Below are 22,280 nucleotides of genomic sequence, written 5' to 3'. Positions count from 1 at the left end.
CCGAGGCTTATGACGACTCATAATCCTGTCATTCATCTTGAAGATAAATGATGGAAATCAACACAACGTAGAATAATAAGTAATCTTGCTGTTCATGCACTTTCACCATTATACCCTACTCTCGCTATAAAGGACAAGTGCCATTGGGGGAAGGACACAATTTAGCAGCATCAACTTCACGCATAATTAATGTTGTTACAGCATTTTCAAGGAATAATTTAAATTTAAACTCCGAAACTCCACTTTGCAACTTAACAGGAAGGCGTTGGTATCGAAGTCCGAATGCCACTGTTATATTTTAAATCCTCATCTTGCAATCTTTACTGGAGTGTTCTCGTGTATACAACCTACAAGCAACATATATTTTAACATAAAAATTGATGTTAAAAATACACCCTTAAATTTTATTGATGCTCTTGTCCAGAATATAAATTTATTTCTTGCTTCCTGTTTAATATTGAAATATTAAGCAAAATGTAGCCATTATTAAAATCATTTTTTCGAGTTGGAGCAAGGGGGGAAAGGGAAAGAAAAGGGAAAAAAAGAAATGCATCTAAAAATCTGCAAGTTCCTCCGTGTCTTTAGATAGATTTATCCATCTTTTCAGAAATTTATGAGATTCGTTGGAAGAGAGTTATCCGAGCAGAAGATGGAAAAGTCTATTCAACAAAGTCACCAGAAAATCCTTCCCTAAATTTATGATACTATAACCTTAGCTTCCTACTGATACTTACGACTTACTGATTTAAAACCGTGTGATAAGTTTAAAAAATCGAATATTTTTTTCTTTTTTAACTCGACAACAACTATGCAGCAGGAGTTGCAAAGCACGAGAGCCAACTTTTGGGAGAATCCATTTCGCGAATAATGCAGGTGAGTAAATTGAACAAATTTAGTTTGTTCAGCTGTCCGGTATTATTTTACAGTGTATTCCTTAAAAGTTTATGTGTGCGTATTAAAATTTTGGAGCTAGAGCCCGAAATAGAAAATTTCTGCATTACACGCATGAATGCATCTGAAAGGCTAATTTGTATATTGTCAGCGGGAAGGATATTAATCTAAGCTATTTATATCCAGATGTTTCAGCGCATGACTGTATACCAGCAGATGTTTGTATACGTGAAACGGCAACGGCCATCTGTGCTAATGGTCGAAACCGATAAAATAAAATTTGTGTTTAAAATATAAACTCGAGATGACGTGGCATTAAACTTGAGAATATAAATAAAATATGTCTCGCTGGTCGTGTGACCCGAGCAAACGAATCTAAACAGCCATGCCGTACTACGATTATCGGTTGTCACTCGAGTATAAAGGAAAAGAAGTAAAAAAAAAAAATTGGTAAAAAATACATGTAAAATTACTTTAACGGAAAATTCGTTTCGAATTTCATGGGATAGCTTTCTGTGTTATCTTAGCGAAGTGAGTTAAAAGAGGATTTTTCCGATAAGGAAATGGTATAGTCCAATAGTTTGGTAAATGCAACGTGTGTCTAACACACCCCTTGCAAGAATAGGCAAGCCTAGTATTGACAAGAGAGATTTATAAGTCTTTGCTGCGTGAGATCCATGCATGAATCGCTTTGGGATGTTACAATGGATTTACTTGTAGTAGTAAAACACTTCCCGGCCTTACGACAAACACTAAATATTTTTTTCCCCTTCACTAACAAACACTAGAAGTGTGTGACCTTGTATAAACGGGGGTCGAGTGACAGTACTGTACATGAAACTTCTATGGCGTAAAATTGCGCGTGGAAAAATCGTGAACCTTTCTTCTTATGTAGACAGTTTAGATTCCTAACTGACGTAATAAATTTCCACCCCTGATTAGTGTTTCGTGCTTTGTAAGGTTTCTGACTCGTTCGGGTTTCACTATCAATATTAAAGAGAAACGGCAAAAAAAAAAGAATTTAATCGACCCAAAACTACCGTAGAGGGAATCTTAATTAAACTACTTAAAATTATAAACTTGATTATTCCAAAATCCCACTTAAATTTTATAATTTTTATAATTTCATTCGATCATTCAAATTTTCTCAATTGAACAAATATGCTTAAAACTTTACCTGTTATGCTGATTGTCGCCGCAGGTGGCGCTAATGTTCTCTCTGTTTGGTTCACCCGTCGACTCATAGATGGCACTGGTATGCTACTGTCCTTTCCGGATTGAGATAGTGCGTTTCGATTGGCTGATTGTTTAAAAGGGGACGGTAATCTAGCAAAAAGAAGGGGGACGAGTTATTTTATAAATAAAAAGAATCAATAGAAACCCTTCTATAACAAGACTTAATTTAATTTCTATCAATTTCCGTTCTGGTGACGTCATTCGGTCGCGTCCTTCCTTCGTGACGTCTGGTAATGTTATCCTTCCTGGATGACGTAATTTTGTCCCCCGTCCTTGGAATCCGAAAAAAAATAACCGGTTAACTGGTCTACACTAAACCACTTGCTCCCATATGATCTGCAAACCTGTCTCGGAAGATTAAAAAGAAATATTCCACTTTCCCCGTGGGTGAATATAAAAATTAAAAGAAATTTCCCTTTCGTGAAGTTTTTTCAGGGAAATAGGTTATTTATTGAGATATTAACACACGTTTTAGTGTCGTTTACTTAGGGAAATTGATCGAATTTGGAAGAATTGAATTATTGCTGAAACTGATTTATTTTAAATAAAGTTTGTCGTTAAACATAAAACAGGAAATTTAGGGAAATTATTTTTCAGGATTTTCAGGGAATTTAGGGAATAATTTCCCTATTTTCAGAAAAGTAGTAGCAGTAATTTTTCTAGTATATATTTTTCACATTTTGCATAATTAAAGAAATCATAATATCGGATTATTCTCGTTTATTATAATTTTTTAAAAAAATAAATAAAAATAAAACGATTTAATAGCATAAATGAGAGAATTTTTTAATTTAGAAAAAGAATTTTCTTAGCCTCATAAGCAGTAAAACACTACAACTTCTTTTTCGTGTAGGATAGATTTACTGCTTCAATTAATTTATCTTCTTTTTAAATTGTGTTTTTAAAAATTTATAGTTTAAATAATTATTTAAATTAAAAATTAACAGTTAAAATGCATTTCTATATTAAAATAACAAGAAATATTAAGAAAGAAATATTTAAAAATTTATTCTTACTTGGACATTTCTGTGACACCAGATGGAGCTAACATGGGTTTGGTAGTATTTCCGTTTCTGATGTGATTGTGCGTTGTATTGGCAGCCTTCTGGGCTTGTTTGTACCTCGAAAGACTAAAAAAGAGGCTCAGAATGTCCTTCAAACTTCCATCCTTGATATCTATACGGCATCAAACACCAGAATCAGTAATGTATTCAGCCCACTACATCCTCAATTGAACTCGAAGAGGTCGTCTAACAAACCAATTATCTCTTCGAGAGATACGTGAACAGAGCCTGACCAAACTCGTTTAATTTCTAAATTAATAAGGCTCTTATACGCTGAACAGAACGAATAATTATCCTTCATTAAACCATTTTGAAATTTTGTTATTAGATTTTCTAACTGTAATCACCTCTTTCATTCGTTTAATCCTTTTATAATTAAAAATATAAAGAGTTGGAATTAGTTAATCTTTTATTTTGGCACATTTTTCAGATTAAATATTCAGTTTAATAATGGGGATTATTAGGGAAAAGAGATGATGTAAATTCCCTAAAACGAAATTCAAATATCCCTTTCATGAATCTATTTTGAAATTTACACGATTAAATACGTTAAAATTTACATTATTTGACTACAGGAAAAGTGTATATTTCACGAGAAATATACAAATTTTCGGATTTTACGGAAAATTTTTTAAAAATTTTCTTTAAAACCAGAATTTTCAGTAGAAAATGGTAGGATTTTTCTCTACATCAAAATATAGTTTTTATTTTTATTTATTTTTTAATAGTTTGCCACGTTATAAATTAAATTAAATAATTATTCTTAAACCAAATATTTACAAAAAAAGTATATTAATTTAATTAAAATGTATTTTTTTAATACATTTAGATATAAACAGTAATTTTATAGTTTTGCATCTCATAACAAATAAAAATGGAGAAATTTTGTTTAAAAAAACACAAAACAATGATTTAAAAAATGTTTATGTGGATTTAAAACGTGAAAATCGTGCTGAAAATTAAAAATTACATTTTTTCGCAACTTTTTTGTAGGAAAGCAAGAATGAATGTTTGCAAAAGACTTTTTTAAATCTCATATAGATGCTTTACAGTTAAAACAAATATGTAATCTGCAGGAAAACTGTGGCGTACAGGAAATAACTCAGGGAAAGCAAACAGCATGAGTGAAGCAAAGTTGAGGAGACTTTTAGGATGATTAGCTTGACTTTTTCTCCTTTTTTTGAGGAATGCGTCAATTTTTTTCCTGTTTTGTCAATAAAAACTGCAAGATTTCTCCGTTTTTTTTAATCTTCGAATGTAAACTTTAACGTTCCCACGCGCCCCTTTAAATTCTCTTTCATTAAAAGCTATCATTAAAAGATATTAAAAAAAATAACTGCACTTACCTTTGGCAGTGATACCTTCCAGATGAACACCGAGATTACCGAGGAAGGACAAACAGGCATTGATGTTATCAATCTGCAAATAAAGATATATCCAGAAAGTAATTTGCAATTCTGTCGTCTATCAAGTAGCTAATTAAAGGCGGATGATTAGCAATGACCTGAACTGTCGTTACGAAGCGGCAGTTCATTTTTATCATCGATCATATCGCTCCTGCTCGATGCAGTTGTCGACACGTATACTACTTCGATCATTTACGATAATATATCGCTTCATTTATGATTATTAACTGTACAACCGAACTCATTAATTACTAAATTCCACTTGTGTACCATGTAAAAACTAATAGAACACCAGTGAATTCTCCGCAGGAATAGCCATACTTACCTCTCGAAATGTGCAGTTATTATAGGATTATAGGGTCTTAGCTGCCTCGAGTTGCTGGCTAACGTTACGGCGCAGTTAAAACTGATATTTTACTTCACGATGCAGGGAATACTATCCAGCTCTTAACTATATTGCGCATTATACAACAATATAGCGAAAAATATTTCCTACAAATTATTACAAGTAAACGAACCTAAACTATCCTCAGAGAAAACCGGTAAAGACCACGATAAGTCGCAAAATATCGCGTAATCCTACTGAAATTTTTAACAGTGAGAAAATTGCGACAAAATAGGATTAACCCATCGCAATTTAACAGATTAAAGAGCTTAACAGAAACCCTTCCTTTCAAACGTGAATATTTTCAGTGGCGCCGCCATTGAGGGTCTTCTAAACTAATCGCTCATCAATCTAATAAAATGTCTAGCTTATCCTAGAAAAAATATATTAATTTATAAATTGTATTATAAAATCATTTTTATAGTTAAATATATATTTATGTTTGACTGAATCAGGAGCTCGTTTAATTTTACTGCACGTTGGACCTTGAAATCGCGTGCAATAAAAATTTAGATAAGTACTTCCGCTCCTGAAATATTTCAACTGAAAAATAAACTGATACTCTTATCTCCGACACGATACCACAACCAAATTTCGTGGATAATTTTCAATATTTACACAAAAATCACACCATTTTCATATATTTCTGTGTATTAAATACAGCTGAAAACTTGCAGAAATTTTAACAATCCTAAAATATTTATACATAATTGTAAATTCAGTTAATATAAACTTATAATAAGGCATGAACATTAAAATATATATAAATTTTATAATTATTTTAGTAATAAATAGTACAAAATAACGGAAATTTCATGCGAAAATTCTATGAATTTGAATTATTTCCTCCATAATTTTGTTGAAAATTTTTATAATAAGCTTCTAAACAAATGTTTCATTTATTAAAAGTTATTCCATAAAAATACCAAGAGAGGGGAGAAATAATCCTATTAAATAATTTTACTCTTGCTGAAAACAATAGAATTCTACAAAAGAATTTTTCGAAAGTGGATACATCAAAGGAAACGAGGCGAAAAGTAAATAACTAGAAAACAAAATGGAGAAGGAATCTTGTAATTCCTGTATCAATTAGAAGTGTCCAATGAAGTTAGGGAAGTGTATACGGCTGCACCGCATCATATCGATACAGTTGACAAGTGTCAGCAGGCAAGAATCTTCTGACGTCAGGTGTCAAACGCCTGTGGAAGACGGATGTCCGTTGCTGCGAAAGGTCATGTTGCTACAAAGTTGCCTGCATCATCCGTCTTCTTCCCATGCTAACCCCTGCTGTGTTTTTTCAACCGGAAAATTATTTTACGAACACTCAAATTATTGACACCTTTTCCACTCTCTTCAATCTATTTTCGTGTTATTTTGCTAAAGAAGAGTGTCAAGTATGTCTCATGTCTTTTGCAAGGTGCCGATAAGTTGATAGGCCTATTTATTTTCTACAAATTAGAACGTAAATTTTGCCCCAGAATCCACTCCATTTTTATATAATTTTAAGGCGATTTACACAAGTCACTAACATTAGGCGAATTAATTCGAACTTTCTACGACAGATGGCTCTGCGCGTTATGCACGAATTTCGAGTCTTGAAACTGGATTTTTCGAGTGAAATTATTGCTGAAATAATAAATTTTCCTCACATATCTTTGGTTCGTGTCGTATTTTAGCGCAGAAAAAAGTTCGCCTTGTTAGAGGCAAGTATAACACCCCTTAAGTGGGTATCCTTCGAAAGATTATTAAGCACTACAATACATAATTTTTAAGTGGGGAACCATTATACAAACTCCCTTAACTGCACGGGACCATAACCCACTTAAGAATTGACTACCACGGTAATAATTCTAGTCATTAAAGTGACAAATTACAGAGCCAAGTCTCGAAATGATGGATATTTTCATTAAAAAGTATCTCTTACTTCTTTATATCCACGACTAACCTTGACAGGTTCGTTGGTATTAAAAAAAATGGATGATTAGAAAAGGAACGTGATGCAGAAAGAAAGGGGTCGTGAGATGAAATCACGATTTCTATCTTCCAACAAAAGAATTTTTCAACGTGGCAAGAAAAGGGATAAAGGAAACCGAAAAGTAATAGCACACATAGAAATCATTCATTTTAAAATTTCAGATATTTGTAATGCTAAATCTCTCCTCTCTCTCTCTCTCTCGCTGCGCTAGTGTGTCATCGGTACTTTACTTTAGTAATCTTAGATTTTTTCCGAGTGAATATCGTCTATTGTAGCCACGAAATGACTTTTTTCCCCCTTAAAAAGAAATACAATTCACACTTACGCTATTAGCAACACCCTCAGAATGTTGCTCTAGTAATAATCACTTTAAGTTTTATGGAGTCGTTCACGCTATTGTTATGTTATTGTGTTGATAAGATGAGCACGTTGTCGAGTTTATCATAAAGGGTAAAAATAAATAAATAAATAAAATAAATCTTTACGTGTAGAATAGAGCAATAAAATTTCAGCTAGCTACTATTTAATGCCTTTTAAATTTAGCTAAAGTGATTTTTAAGTAGGAATTCCTTTCAGAAATAGGGGAAAATTCCCCATCCGCCTCTTCCCACCTATCTGTTCTCGTTTTTTTCTGAAACACCTTTCCGTTCACAACTTTTCTGTTACCCACCTTTCTACCCACAAACTACAATTTTGCCAGGTAAATAACTTCAAATTCTCAAGAATCTAGTACTGTATCTCCCTTCGAACAATTATTAAATGGCATGGGAACGAAAACATAGAAAATTCTTTATTCCATCTTACCAGATAAAGGAAAAAAAAGTTATAAGACTGGCAACTACATCGGGAATCGAAACTAGTAGCAAAATCGATACGACATGATATAGGAAAACGGGGAAGTAATGCTTTCCCCTTTAGTTAAGTTCAATTCTTCTGTCTAAGTACCCCAAACAGGTTTGGAGAAGAAGCCTTATAAACTACAGAGAACATTCAAAAAATAAAAGAAAATATACCTTAATGCATAATATAACTAAGTCTATTCATATAGAAATAGTATCATCTATCATATTCACAAAAAAGTGTTTTCATATTCAGAAAATCGATTTAGAATAACGTTATTGTTAGCAGCTGATGCCTCAAAAAAGGAACCAGATACATATTATAATTTATAATTTGAGAACCTGATCGCAATATCTTCTTATATAAACTCCGTTGGATTCGGTAGATTTATAGAGCACGTGCTTTATTCTCCCAGTTTTATTTATCGCCAGCAAAAAATCCATATTCTCCATAAGTCAAAATGGAGATAAATTGCTAAATAATGCTACAGACTTCGTAGCTGTTTCTTTTTACAGCGTGATGTAACGATACTCTATAGTGCGTGTTTAAATTTGTAAAAATATATAAAATTAAATTATAAAATAAAAAATTTTTGAAATAAATAACGTATTGATATTCCACTTACTAAAATCAACAGTAAATACCGCTTGCCAATATAAATTTTAATTTCATACATTCTTCGAAATCGAGAATATTTCTCTCACAAACATTTAAATTTAAATCATACGCGCTTGATAAAAATAAATTATTTCGCACGTGACTGAAATACAAATCATTTTTTTTTTAATTGTTGAAATCGACTATATTTTGCACGTGCAGTGAAATCGAAAGAATTTTTTTCATTGTTGAAATCGACTATATTTCGCACGTGTACTGAAATTGGCAATAATTTTTTTCATTGTTGAAATCGACTATATTTTGCACGTGCAGTGAAATCGAAAGAATTTTTTTCATTGTTGAAATCGACTATATTTCGCACGTGTACTGAAATTGGCAATAATTTGCACGTGCATCGAAATCGAAATCGAAATAATTTAAATGTGATCGTAATTGACAAATAGACAGACACGTGACTCGAAATAATTCAGCGCAAGTGTTTGAGTCGTTTTTAAAATGCCACGAACAGCTCATTAATTCAACGAAAACTATAACATAGAAATTTATATAAATGTATGCTCTAAGCTCAAGAGTATCAAAATATAGAAAATACAATTGTAATACAAAATGACAAGTGTTAAAATATAACCTAGCCACAAGTGCATTATAACATATCACGAAAACTTTTAAATTTATCGACACGCGCAAACCACATGATTCTACAGAAAACAATGAACACATTCACAGATAATATCTAAAATGTTGGTAATAAAAGTGGGTGAATACATCCATTAAGTTTTAACATTCGCACAACCTACGTACAAACGACAAGTAACTCATAGTGTGAGGCATATTACTGCTAAATAAGTAAAACATTAATGCACGTTTGATTAAAAATGCTTCTAAAAAATGCGATTAAGAGCAATCTGGAAGGGAAAGAAAAATTGATGCACATGGGGATAGTAAGTTACATTAGCACTAAACAGAAGTATCGGCTATTAAGTAAAGAATTTACATAAATTAATCTTTCGAGTAGAGTAATTTCAAAATAATATCTGACGAGAATACGGGAGGGAAAAAAGAAAGGAAATTTACTTCTAGCTCATAATAAAGAGGGAAAAAGAAGCACAAAAACTTCCAATTAAAGAAAGTAATCAACCCCCCACCACGTGTGGAAGAGAATCTAAAAGCCATAACTTCTGCTAAGAATTCCTGCGGTGAAGCAAAGTCTGGAATTTTCAATTGATACATCTTTCGGTTGGTTACCTTTAAAGAAGGATTTCCACCATTTTTCAATATCATATTTAATAAAATTTTTAATAAAAAAAAAAATAGTAGTAGTACACAAGTTCATCAATATACTTCTGTAAAAAGTCGGGGGTAGCAGCTATAATTTATTGTACTAAGCAGCTCGAAGGTCTGTTTTTTTTTGGTAGTGTTGTATATAAAACGATCCATTAACTAAATTTATGTGAAAATTTATGCTCGGTTGCAGATTACAGTACATAGATTAAAAAGGTTAAAAGAGGGAGAAACCTACCTCTCTCTTTCTCCTTTTGTAGTGTCAGAAAGACGTAACGGCTTTGTTTGGGTCGAGTGTTTTAGAACTGGACATGAGTGTGACTTCTTCCACCCACAACTAAGAGGAAGGTAATGATAAATAGGGTACGGACTGGCCCGCTCTTACGAAAGACCCCGTGTGTGGGCTAACACCTTACACTCCCACCCTAACACCTACCATAACGTGTGTGTGTGTGTTTTCTACGGGTCTAGAGTTTCGATCCATTTATTAAATAAATATTGCTGGCTAAACATTAATGTTTTAAAGATGTAGGAGGATGATTTATGATATAAAAAACGAAATCAAAGTACAGTATATGATTCCTATTTACAAATTTGTTATAACCGAATTGATTTATGTAAAACGGGAACATAAAAATGACAAATTATTGTTTTCCGTCGTTTAAATATGTAATGTATCGTACGCGTACGAGTCGTCCACTTAGGGTATTGTGCATGTTTACATGAAAACATACAGATGTGAAACAAGAAATAAATTATAAAAAAAAAAGACGCACACACACACACACACACACACAGACAGGCAGATAAACACACACAAGGCAACTTCACTCGGCTCGATTCTATAAATACAAATTTAATACGTCACAATCATTACTATTTTTATTCAAAAAAAGTAATGATTATTACGTCACAGTTGATTTGAATTGCGATTATTACGTCACGACTGGAAAGTTTTTAACCATTCTAATTGTGACGTAATAATGATCTAGCGCTAAACAATTGACTTTTTTGTGGTAGTTTAATTGTTCCGGAACCGTTAACGTTTCGTAAAATTAATTGTTGCGTAACAATTAATAAAAATTTAAAAATTCAGCAAAATTTTGACGGTTTTTTTTTTACATTTTAAAGTGTAATTAAGTTATTAAAAGAAGAAAAAACACGAGTAAATGATGCGTGTGTATTAATAGGTCGATAAATTTAGAAATAAACTATATTTTAAGTGTATATAAATAATGTTTCGTGTTAAATTTTAAAATTTTGTGCGTGACAAAACGTATTATTTTCTGATGATTAAGCTAGATTCATTTCATATATTTTTCAGTGTTTCCAATTTTTTCCACTCTGTTCTCTAAGCTTATAATTACTTCCAGATAAGGGATTTATCTGATAGAAAACGTTAGACATTACGCTAAGGTGCAGGACCTCCCTCCTTTTTAGATTTAGGTGTATCTCCCCAGCGATCTAGCATTCTTAACAGACATTTATTAGTATATTACCACAATATATATGCTAATTGAGTACTGATACGTTTGGGAGATAGTCTTAAAATAACTTTTATAACCTTTTTATATAAAGAAGCTACATAAAAAAGAGGTTATTAGGGGGTTATAATGGACGAAACGCATTTGGTGGGGGTAGACAATGCCACAGCTAAGTAACTCGACCATATTGGATCCCTATAAATACAGTTTCAACATTTAAAAAACATTCCGCGCCCTTGTGGAGCCTACATTCTCTTAAAGTTATTTCTGACAAAAACTAAACTCATACGAGAAACTCGTGCACAAAAAACGGGGGGGTAAACACTGACGCCACCTTAAACAGTGCGATAAACTCTCGAACTTGTTTCTCGCTTCAACTATCGAAAACAATAACAACTCGTTAACAAACCATAAAACTAAAGTTTAGGCCAGACAATAACACTAAAAAAACAATAGTACAGTGCGCTCGGTGTGGAGTTAAGTCTTTATAATCACGTGAAATAACGAGAAGTTCCCCTGAAGTTTTTAATTTACATCGATCACAATCGGGCATATCGTAGCATAGACTCGAAAGATTGCATCTAACTGAATTATTTAAAGCACATTTGTCTTCTTTCGATTTATATCTAATCCATTGCTCCTGTCTCTCATAGATCATCCCCCTAATGCGCAGTTTTGAGACAGCTGAAGAAGATACATACAGGTGCACGCGAATATAGGGATCGTGTCTCTCTAATCACGTGTTAAATATGGTAATAGGCGGATGAAAAACCGAAATTATAATCAGTTAATAGCATTTATGTATGTTAAGTCATCGCAAAATTCATTTTCCGAGGTGGAAAGCGTTACGTGACAACATCTATCGCGCGTCAAACCAGTCAGGTGACCCTACTACGAAACACTCGTGCTTCCAGGCACGTTCACCTGATCCAGCTAAATCATCCTTAAGAATCATCCTTATCGTACCGGATGCTGCGCAAGATCCGGTGTAAGTTATAAAACCTTATTTTTTCCCCTTTTAGTGAATCACCAGATCCGAGGAATCACTGGCAGGGTCGCCGATCACCACCAAGACACGTGATTCAACGCCATATCCGATTACTACAAGCAATGAATCACCGATAAAAGAGTTTTTTCAGTCCTAGTCACGTGATCGGAGCAACATCCTGATACTATAGCAACCGGATATTACACACGCTCTAGATAAAGGCAAGGATAATAAAGGAGAACGGTACACTTTAGCATAGAAAGAGTAAAATTTTTAAATAATTTTCATTTATTTTACGTTATAGACCTATAATACGGTAATTATTTTTAGTATCGTCAGAGGGTGTTGACTTCTAGACACAGGGAAAAAAATACAGGATTCTTGTCCTTCAAATAACTAGCACAAACTGACATTTGAAGTCACAGCTGAAAATAAATTTGTGTTTATTTTCTGCTCTATTTATCTTGTAAATTTTTTTCCTTCATGTTAAATTTTTTTCTTAAATTGTACATTTAAGTGTCCATGTTTACCAAAACAATCGGGGGGTATAAATATATTAATATGCTGCCATAACAAATTCAATATCCTAATACCACTTCCGTGTTCGAATCAAGATCAATCAAAATTGCTTTGTTTTTTATTTTCTTTAATCAAAAATGCCTTTTTACGGTCGTTCTATTGTTAAATTTCCTTTAAAAACACCATTAATTGACTATACGTTACGTTTCAATAAACATTATTACGTCACGATCGAAAAACCTATGTTTAAACCGAGATCAATTGTTACGTAGACGAAAAAAACGGTCGTTGAAAAAATGTATTGTTGCGTCATTAATTAAAAATCGCAATCACGTGAGATGCGGCGGATTTATTTTTAAGATGGAAATAAACATTTTTCAATTTCAAAAATACAATTTTACGGTCGTTCTATTGTTAAATTCTTCTTAAAAATCACCATTAATTGACTATACGTTACGTTTCAATAAACATTATTACGTCACGATCGAAAAAATTCAAATTTAAACCGATACGTATTGTTTCGTAGGCAGAAAAAACGGTCATAGAAGAAGTGCATTGTTGCGTCTCAACTTAAATGAAAAATTGCAATCACGCGACACTCGGCGGATATTTTTGAAATTGAAATGAACATTTTTCGATCACGAATAATTTCGAGTGTCATCAATCATTTTCTTATTGTTACGTGACAGAGAAAGTACTCAAAGGCGCTCTCGCATATAAACTAAAATATCGTGTGATTCACTTAGCCATTTATTTTTTTTAATTTACATGAATTATAATAAAAATAAAGCGGTCAAATCGTTTTCTTAAGAAGAATCTCCAAGTTCTAAACAATTACGTCACACAAATCGATACTGGAAAATCGGTTAGACGCGATCGAAATCGTCTACCGCGCCATTAACGTGACGTCACGTTCCACGACCCCCCACCTTTCAATCGGGATTAGATTATACATATAACTATTCAGTATTTTAATTAATTAATTATAGGTGCGTTTTAGCGCGTGGAATGAGTTACGCCGCATCACGTGCCGAGTACGTAACCAAATTTCGGTATTAAACAAACTCTCAATGAACGAACCCTTGCCTCCGGGGTAGGGAGAGGGGGGACGAAAGTGGAATACTACCACAATGTATCGGAACTCACAAAGTCTCATTATCAAGCGTGATTGGAGAGAGCATTACGTCACCGCAGAAGGAATAAAATAGGGGGTACGTAATGACTAACTCATCCCCTGATTGGTTTAGCTGTCACTTCTGCACAACAAGTAGGCAAAAGCCTGGGGCCAGTAATTTCGGGTGGTTGACTCATGGTTTTCCTTTTTCTTGTGGAAAGTTTTGTGTCGACATTCCTGGAATTTCCGACCAAACAATAAAGATAAGAAAATAGAAAAAAAGGCAAAAGTTTTCTGCCTTTTTTTTCCTATTTAGATGCCATGGAAGCATCATCTTTGTCTTCTCTGCTACACCGGAAAAGATTCAATTACATAAAACTATGTGAGGTAATAATCATTTTATTTTTAAAATTAAACGTGACGTCATAATAGCTTGAGACACGTAACGATTAGTCCTATAGTTATGGCCTTGTATGACGTAACAATCGCTTTTTAACCTGGAGTGACGTCATAATTGCTTAAACACGTAACAATAGGATCTATTATCTCGACAAATAGACTACGTATCGATTGGATCTATAAATGTAATTAGTATGCTAACAATAGTTTAATAACAATAAAATCAACGAAATAATAAAACTGCATTGTTACGTCATGAATTTTTGAATATATTTTAATATCCTTAAATGAACAATAATTTTAAATAAAAGCAAAAAATATTGTTTTATCGTAACACTTGATTGTAGTGTAAATAAGCCTAAGTGACGTAATAGATATACTGTATCTTCTGTGAATTATTACGTAACGGATTTTTCGGCGAATTTCAAATTTACTCGTCTTCCATTACCAACAAATCTAGAACATGACGTAATAAAGGCCACGAACTACCAAAATAGCATTGTTACGTCATGGAATTTTAGAATTTATTCGTCTTCGGTGGCCAATAAATGTAATCAATGCCACTATGACGTAACAACGGTGGCTTAAATTATCAATAATGTTCATTTCGGTTCGTTTATGTAAATTATTCGATTGTGACGTCACAGAGAGTCGGCAGAACGATGGCTAAGACACGCGAACAGCATACCAGACGGGATTTAAGAGAATTCCTCGAGGATTTTACATTTAAGTAACGATTTTTGCTACTTTAAAACAAAAATTTTTAAACGTGGGGCGCCAATTTCGAGTTTCTTTTAATGCGATTTATTAATTAAAAACGAGGGAAAGTAACTTTTTTGCATCACAAAAGCCCTGAGTAACTATGTTTAGGATTAATGAAAGTGCACGATAACAAAGCCATTTGGCCTCATTTCGGCAGCGTGCAGCGAACAAAGAAAAGATAATTTTATAACATCACGTCTACCCAACAACCACATATTGATTGATGAGGCAAATAATGTAACGGTATTCACTCGACTGCGATATTGTTGATGATTCAGCGTGAATCACCTCTTGACCTTTAACCTTCTCTCGGAACCGTCTAGTGTTACGGCACTTCTATACTTACAGGAGCATTTTAAAAAACAAGAAAGAAGTGAAAAAAAATCAGCTGCACACTCACCATTTGGCAAGACACTTTGGGTTTTCTGATTATGTCAGGCACTTTGTTTCCGGCTGAAATTAATAAAAAAAATAACATAGAATTATTGATTATTCTCTTCGATAAACACTATACGTAACAATAGAATTAGGTCAACTTCCTAGTTACGTAAACCATTACGTCACGCGCTTACGTTATAGTAATTTAAATCGCATCGTAAACACATAATTTTACCATTATAATGCTATTGGAATTCTCCAGCATGAGTCGTTCGGATGTCTGTTCACAGTTATGCTCGATAAAACAGCAGCAATAGAGTGCGAACCATTAAACGCTTGAATAGAACGACCCTATAGGGATGTTGGCTAGAAGTCCCCCTATATCTGTGGCCAACACCAGCTTTTATAATCCTTGTCAGACCACCATAAGTACAAATCAAAGCTTGGACAGCTTTAGCCACTTACGCACCGAATGTACATTCTAATATTGGCATTTAGAAGCAGTGAAAACAAATATTAACTATCCCTTCTCTAAATTACATACAGACTGAGTCATACTTAATTCCTCCCTTGTGTTTCTCTCTCTCTCTCTCGGATGCAGGAGGATCAGACGAGACGAAATGAACGGGTCGTCTGATTCAGTCCCATATTAATCAGGCGATTTTCGACTTGTTGAAAGGGGGATAGATTGCTGCAAAGGTAAACACACCAGATCCTATCTTAAGAGACAGATTTCACAATATAAAATGGAGCTTTAAAGTATTTGCATATTTTACAATACGTAAGAGAAAACGTAGGATTAATAAAATATAAATAAATAGAAAACTGCAATTCTTAATCACGTCTTAATTTTAAAAAATCACGTGACTGGTCCAGATAATGGATCTGGACTCGATTTTCGTCTATCTAATTCCGTTCTCGAGGTTAGGGAAGGACTGACGGACAGCAGCCTATAGGTTTGAGATTTGAAAATTGCAGCCTAATAATAAGATAAAAAAATACAAATTAAACAGGGAAACAATTACAGAAAGAAAAACAAGACATTTCTGGAAAATATTTTTATTTATTTATTTTTAGTTTTTTCGGAAATAAAAATATAATTTTTGTTTCCGAAAAGGATCACATTTCTATTTCTGTAAATGATTGCTTTTTTTTATTTTTGAAAAAGATTTCTTTGTGTTTTTCTTTTGTTTCTGTTTAAAAATTAATATTTCTATTTCAGAAATAGATCAAAATCCTGTATTATTGAAAACTTTTCCTGTATTTTATTATTGAAACTGATTATATTTTCATTTTCTGTAATCGATTCTTTTCGTTTCCTGAAATTGATGCCATTTCTGTTTCCATAAATAGATCATTTTAATCGTCATTTTCACTTCTGAAATGGATTTTTTTTAGTTTCTAAAAATAGAACAATAGAAACTGATGATTAAAATAATCTATTTATAAAAACAGAAATATCGTCATTTTCACTTCTAAAATTTATTTGTTTTTTAAATTTCTGAAAATAGAGCGATTTTTTACAGGTTTATACTGTATATTCTGTATGCAAAACACAGCTTACAAATAAGAAAAAAATAATATTCTACTTCAGAAACAGAAGAGGAGAAATCTGTTCTTTCGTTAACAGATGCTCAACTCCTTTTATCAGGAGCTTCTCTACGCGTTCCCCCTCCTAAAGAGACTCGAAGAAAGACATATCCTATGAAACACATCAATTAGGAACGGTCTTACGAAAGACGTGCCTTTCATATGATACACGAATACCTTCAAATAAGGGAAATATTAAAAATTAAATTATTCAATACCTTAAACACTTATCTATAACTTCGTATACCCTAAAGAAAGAAAAAAGGAAAAGATTATTCTTTAAAAATTTATAGATTTGCAACAAGATTCTCGACTCTCCCAGGCATCTACAGTGCCTTTTCCAGAGCTTTAAAGACGTTTTTATGTCTTCAGATTTCAAAGAGAGTCTAAGGAAGGGAGGTAAAATCTGGCAGTTTATAAATTTCGAACAGTAAAATACCCCTGAATAGGGGAGGAAAATATTTAAAAGGGGGCTCTTTCAGTTAGAGTTATGGAGAAATTTTGATTTACGTCTTTAAATCTATAAAAGGAAAAAAAAAATTCTGACATAATGAAAGGGGGGAGAAGATCCAAACATTCCCTTTTTTTACGTTTCAGAAATCTTATAAACAGAAAGGAATCCGCACAACTAACAATTATAAATCTTTTTTACTCGGGGATTCTTTGAATTCTTTCTTCAGGAATTCAGAAAAATGCCAAACAAAGCATTTAGGAAAGTTGTAAAAAAACAATAAGAACGTATTCTTTCTATAATCTACGGTTGTAAATCTATTTTAAAACTATTAATTTGTATATAATTTATACGGGTTATAAATTTCATCTCTGTGACCTTGAGACTAAAGGAGAATACAAGGATATTTGGGTTGTGCTCTTACCTTGATTGTACACGTATTGTTAGATTTACAATTTGAAAAAGAAAATGAAATTTCTGACTTACTGACAGCTTCGATGACGTCAGCGAGTAAAATTCCATCGCAAACGTCCGTCTGGAGGTCTTGAATGTAGCGCTTGAATCGACCCCTTTCCAAATAATGGTTGGCCCAATCTGTATATATCTGTAAAATAAATCAATCAATTAGTGTTTATATACAATTTAACTAGCGTTAAGTGTAAAATACACATGTGTAAGGAAATAACTGAACGTAGACAACACCAGAAATGGCTACGCTTTTATACACTGGAGTTATAGTTTATATTATTATTATCTATGTTTTGTTTCTGTATTTGTATTGTTAAATCGTAATTGCTGTTGTAGTGTGTGTGTGGCGTTTTGTTGGCAACAATACAGTTGCGGTGTCGTAAAGTTGCGAAATAAATAAATATGGGTGTATCAGATATAATTCTCGGTAGAGCTGTTAAGGAAACAGTACAACACAGCAATACAGAACACGCAGAAGACAGTAAAACAATACAAAAGTATAAAATAAAGTGGCTACAAACTTTTAAAGTTTAAAAACTCAAGTAGATGTGAAAGAAGTAACATGAAAGATCATAAACAAAAGTATTGTACTGTACAGTACTTTCTGAAAGTATACACAATCAAACCTGTGAACAACGGTCACTATCGGATACATTAAAAAATAACCGTTGTTTGGTTTTTCTATGGATTTTTGTTTAAAAATAAACAAGAGAAGTGTGTGAAAACGTGACCGCTTTTTAGAGGTAGCCGTTATTGCAGGTTTGACTGTATTTATTAGAGGTGCAAGGTTCTGGAGTATTTAAATTCATAAACACTTTCTAGTGTCTCGATTAATGATGTTACTAAAATTTAAATGTGTATTTTCATCATATTATTATCTTTCTTCTTCAAATAAACTAATAATAATAATTTTTCTGTCATGTAAGTGAGTACAACACCAGAAAAGTATTGTGTAAAACAGAACCAATAGATGTAGAAAATGAGGTGTTGAGGACCGGTTTGTTAATAACAGCAAAATATAATTTTTTTGGGCCCTATAAATAATTTTTGGAAGACCACGTGACACTTTTATTCTATTAGATACGCCAGGACAGTTCTGTAAAAAACAGTAAAATACTAGGAATTCTATACAAAACAGAAAACACACAGTTGTATATAAGAATAATTAGAATGCACCTCTTTAATGAATGCAGTGGAACCTCTAATAACGGCCACCTCTAAACAACGGCCACGTTTTCACAAAGTTTTTATCTTTTTGTTTTTGTTTATGTTGCATCAAAATAACCTCCAAACAATGGCCATCTTTTAAAGACCTCGTCAGAGACCGTTGTTCAGAGGTTTGATTGCGTCTAATTTTCAAAGTACAGTACTCTTAATATTAAGAAAATATAACATAGATTATATTAGAACACGAAATATACAAATTAGCATTAGAAAACACAACACGAAACACTAGAAAAAGTGTACTAAATGAGTAAGTTGTAATCAATATGATTTATGGGCCTACTAAGTATGAATTTTAATTAAAAAAAGAAGCAATAGTACGTTGGTATCAGTAGTCGAAATCTAGTAAAATTGTAGCGCACAACCTCTCAACTTCGAGATAAACACGCGTATAAAACTCGGATAGATTCACGCTTTACAGAACGAGAAGATAAAGCCAGCAGTTAAAATCAGTCCGGCGACATCATCCATCTTAAAAACCAACAGATGCTAAGAGGACACGTGATCGCAGCTGACACAGCGCGTGACCACGCGAATAACTAGAACATTAGTCGCTTAATTACATACGCGTGACCCAATGGGTCAATTATTGCCAGTATCGTAAACAAAGACGGAGGGAGGAGAAAATAAAACGAAAAAAAAAAGAAAAAGTAGGAAGGAGATTTCCTCTAAAGCCGTCACTTCCGGTCGGAGAAACAGAAAAATCAAAAAGGGCCGTCACGTGACTGGGGAGGCGAGCGCGTCACGTGACCTGTCGCCACGTGCTACCTCCATTACTTATCTCTCCACTCCTGACCTTTATTCCTCTAGTAGTCTCTCGAAGAAAATGCTTTTTATTATCATTATTTTTTTTTATTCGCGCGCTAGTGTTAGATATACACACACAAAAAAGAGAAACGGAATTAGGTCAAGATTTAAAACAGAATGAGAAGAAAAAATAAAAAAAAAAGTAGTATTTCGCCCCTTCTTCCACTTTTCATTTAGAGTTTGTAACCCAGAAGTGTGTTGGCAACACTCCAATTCTTTAAATAACTGATAGAGAAGGGCCTTAATACAAATAATGAGAATTTTCCACCAGTTTTACATGTCTGTATACGTTAAAAGAAGGAAACAGTAAACACTGATACTACCTGTACAATCGATTTTTCCTGTTTGGTGGGTTGTATCGATACATTTTCGCAGGATCCTCCGCTCTTATCGTTGCCTCTTATACAAGCCATGACAAACCATCTCAAACACAAACAGGGTACAGAAAGAGCCCAGCATGCTCCGCTCCTTACTTCTATTTGTAGCATGTGCACGCTTCTCTCTCCAAGTGATTCATGGGATACTAGTGGTTATTGACTAAAAACAAAATATCCGAGAGAAGCAATTAATATTTTCTGGTGTTTTATAACCACACACGCTAAAAGTACTTCCCCAATGAGTTCCGTTTTCGGCCTATCGATGACACTAAAGAGTAATTTTTCACCTACGAGTAAACACGGTTCGAATTCCATGTGATTTCGCGCAATTGGTTAGTTATCGATGACGTTTTTTAAATTTTGACGATCCTCGTAACTCTATTGGTCTTTTCTCTCTTCATTCTTGACGTTTTACGCAAATAATCGATTATGTATTTCATATTTTTAAATTGTTTAACGATCTGATTGGTTCTTTATATTAAAACGTATTTTGAATTTTAAACCATTTCATTGGTCAATTACAATAATGGATCTAGAATTTTGATATTTTAAATTTTAATTTAATGTGATTGGTCTAATTTAATTACGGTTTAAAATTTAAAAATTAATTATGAAATGGCGCGATCTGGCTTCAGAATTGGTTAGTTTAATATTTTAATTTAACTGGAACGGTACTATTATAGTAATAAACTGTATTTGTGTAGGGAATATTCAGTAGCATCAGCTGAGGTGCGTTATATCCGTTACTATACTATTAATAATAATTTAGATATGCAATATTAAAATATAAGCCAAGTTTAATGTTACTATAATAGCATTTATGCATTAAATATTAAAGCTGATTTTGATTCACTCATTCTCTATTATCGATTATTTGGTAGTTTGTGCTACTATTGAAATAATTAGGATGCGAATCACTGGACCATATTGCAGTATGGCAAGCTGCTACAAGTAATAGTAAAAATAGTACTTGTACTGGCTTACTGTGGCGACATCTGGTATATATTATATTAATTATCACAGTAGTACGAGGGGTGAATCAAACTTTTAGACATAAAGCAGTTTTACAATAGTCGAAGCGAAATCTCTGTTATCTTCCTCCAAGTCATTATAAGTAAAGAAGAAATGCTTGTAAGACTGGAATTCGAGATAAAGGAAGTAAAGTAGAGCACCAATTATTGGCTGATCACACCGACCATTGCACATATAACGGCAGGCGAAGGTTTGTCAGGAAGGGGAACTTGACAGTCGTGTCCCTTGATAAATTGTTGCCCTTCTATTTCTCTCCAGTTTACCTGATTTCCCTTCCAGTAACAAGGGACTCCGTCCAATTTATCATCCTGTATTCCGTCCTGGAACGGAGGACAGATTGGATTAATGTTGCAACTGTCCACTTTGGGTAAATTGATATTCTCGCTAGCTGAATATGGTGTTGACAAGTAGTGTTTCGAATTCAAAATTTGAAATCCTCCAGCCTATCAGAAAAGTTCTAAAAAAAAGAAAGGTCGAAGTTTAATGTAATTGGCTAACTTTCTTAATCGATAAATTCGTTTATTTCGATTCGCTCATCTATTGGTCGATTTTAGGTAACGTCACGTGTCTTCAAAAACTGTAATAAATATTAACGCCCACCAAATTCAAATCGACAAATGAGATCGTTAAATATAGAAAACGTTTCGAAAATTTAAATTTCGTCATCGTTTTAAAACACTCTCATTGGCTTATTCGAATTTATCTTTAATGAAATAAAATAATTTATATTTTGACGTCATAATTATGTATGTAAATGAGTAATTTAGAAGTTAATTATATTTTAAACTAACCAATAATAGAGTGTCGGGATTTAAAACGAGAAATGGAGGTCGAATAGTGAAAATAGAATAGCAGAAACTCTTTCGCCCACTCTAAAACTATAAAGAGGAATGAATAATACGTAAAATGGCTGATGACAAAATTATTCAAGGCTGGTTAGATAAGATAAAAAAAAGAAATGCTTAAACTACATGCGATAATGTTTAATATA

General features: G+C 33.1%; 1 protein-coding gene across 1 annotated transcript in view; it reads right to left on the bottom strand.

Moving 5' to 3' along the window:
- Positions 1 to 20,435, bottom strand: part of LOC136970384 (neuron navigator 2-like) — a 63,617-nt gene extending 43,182 nt beyond the window's left edge. Inside the window, 6 exon segments of the mRNA XM_067264821.1 lie at positions 2,069 to 2,217; positions 3,144 to 3,303; positions 4,538 to 4,610; positions 15,363 to 15,415; positions 17,868 to 17,985; positions 20,204 to 20,435. Coding sequence (XP_067120922.1) covers positions 2,069 to 2,217; positions 3,144 to 3,303; positions 4,538 to 4,610; positions 15,363 to 15,415; positions 17,868 to 17,985; positions 20,204 to 20,293 — 643 coding nt within the window. The 5' untranslated portion in view covers positions 20,294 to 20,435.
- Between the last annotated feature and the right edge of the window lie 1,845 nt (positions 20,436 to 22,280).

The sequence above is a fragment of the Centruroides vittatus genome, unplaced genomic scaffold (genome assembly GCF_030686945.1).
Source record: "Centruroides vittatus isolate TY-2023 unplaced genomic scaffold, ASM3068694v2 contig_193, whole genome shotgun sequence".
NCBI classification, from domain to species: domain Eukaryota; kingdom Metazoa; phylum Arthropoda; class Arachnida; order Scorpiones; family Buthidae; genus Centruroides; species Centruroides vittatus.
The sequence above is the reverse complement of the archived record's forward strand: the minus strand, read 5'-3'. Positions and strand labels throughout refer to the sequence as shown.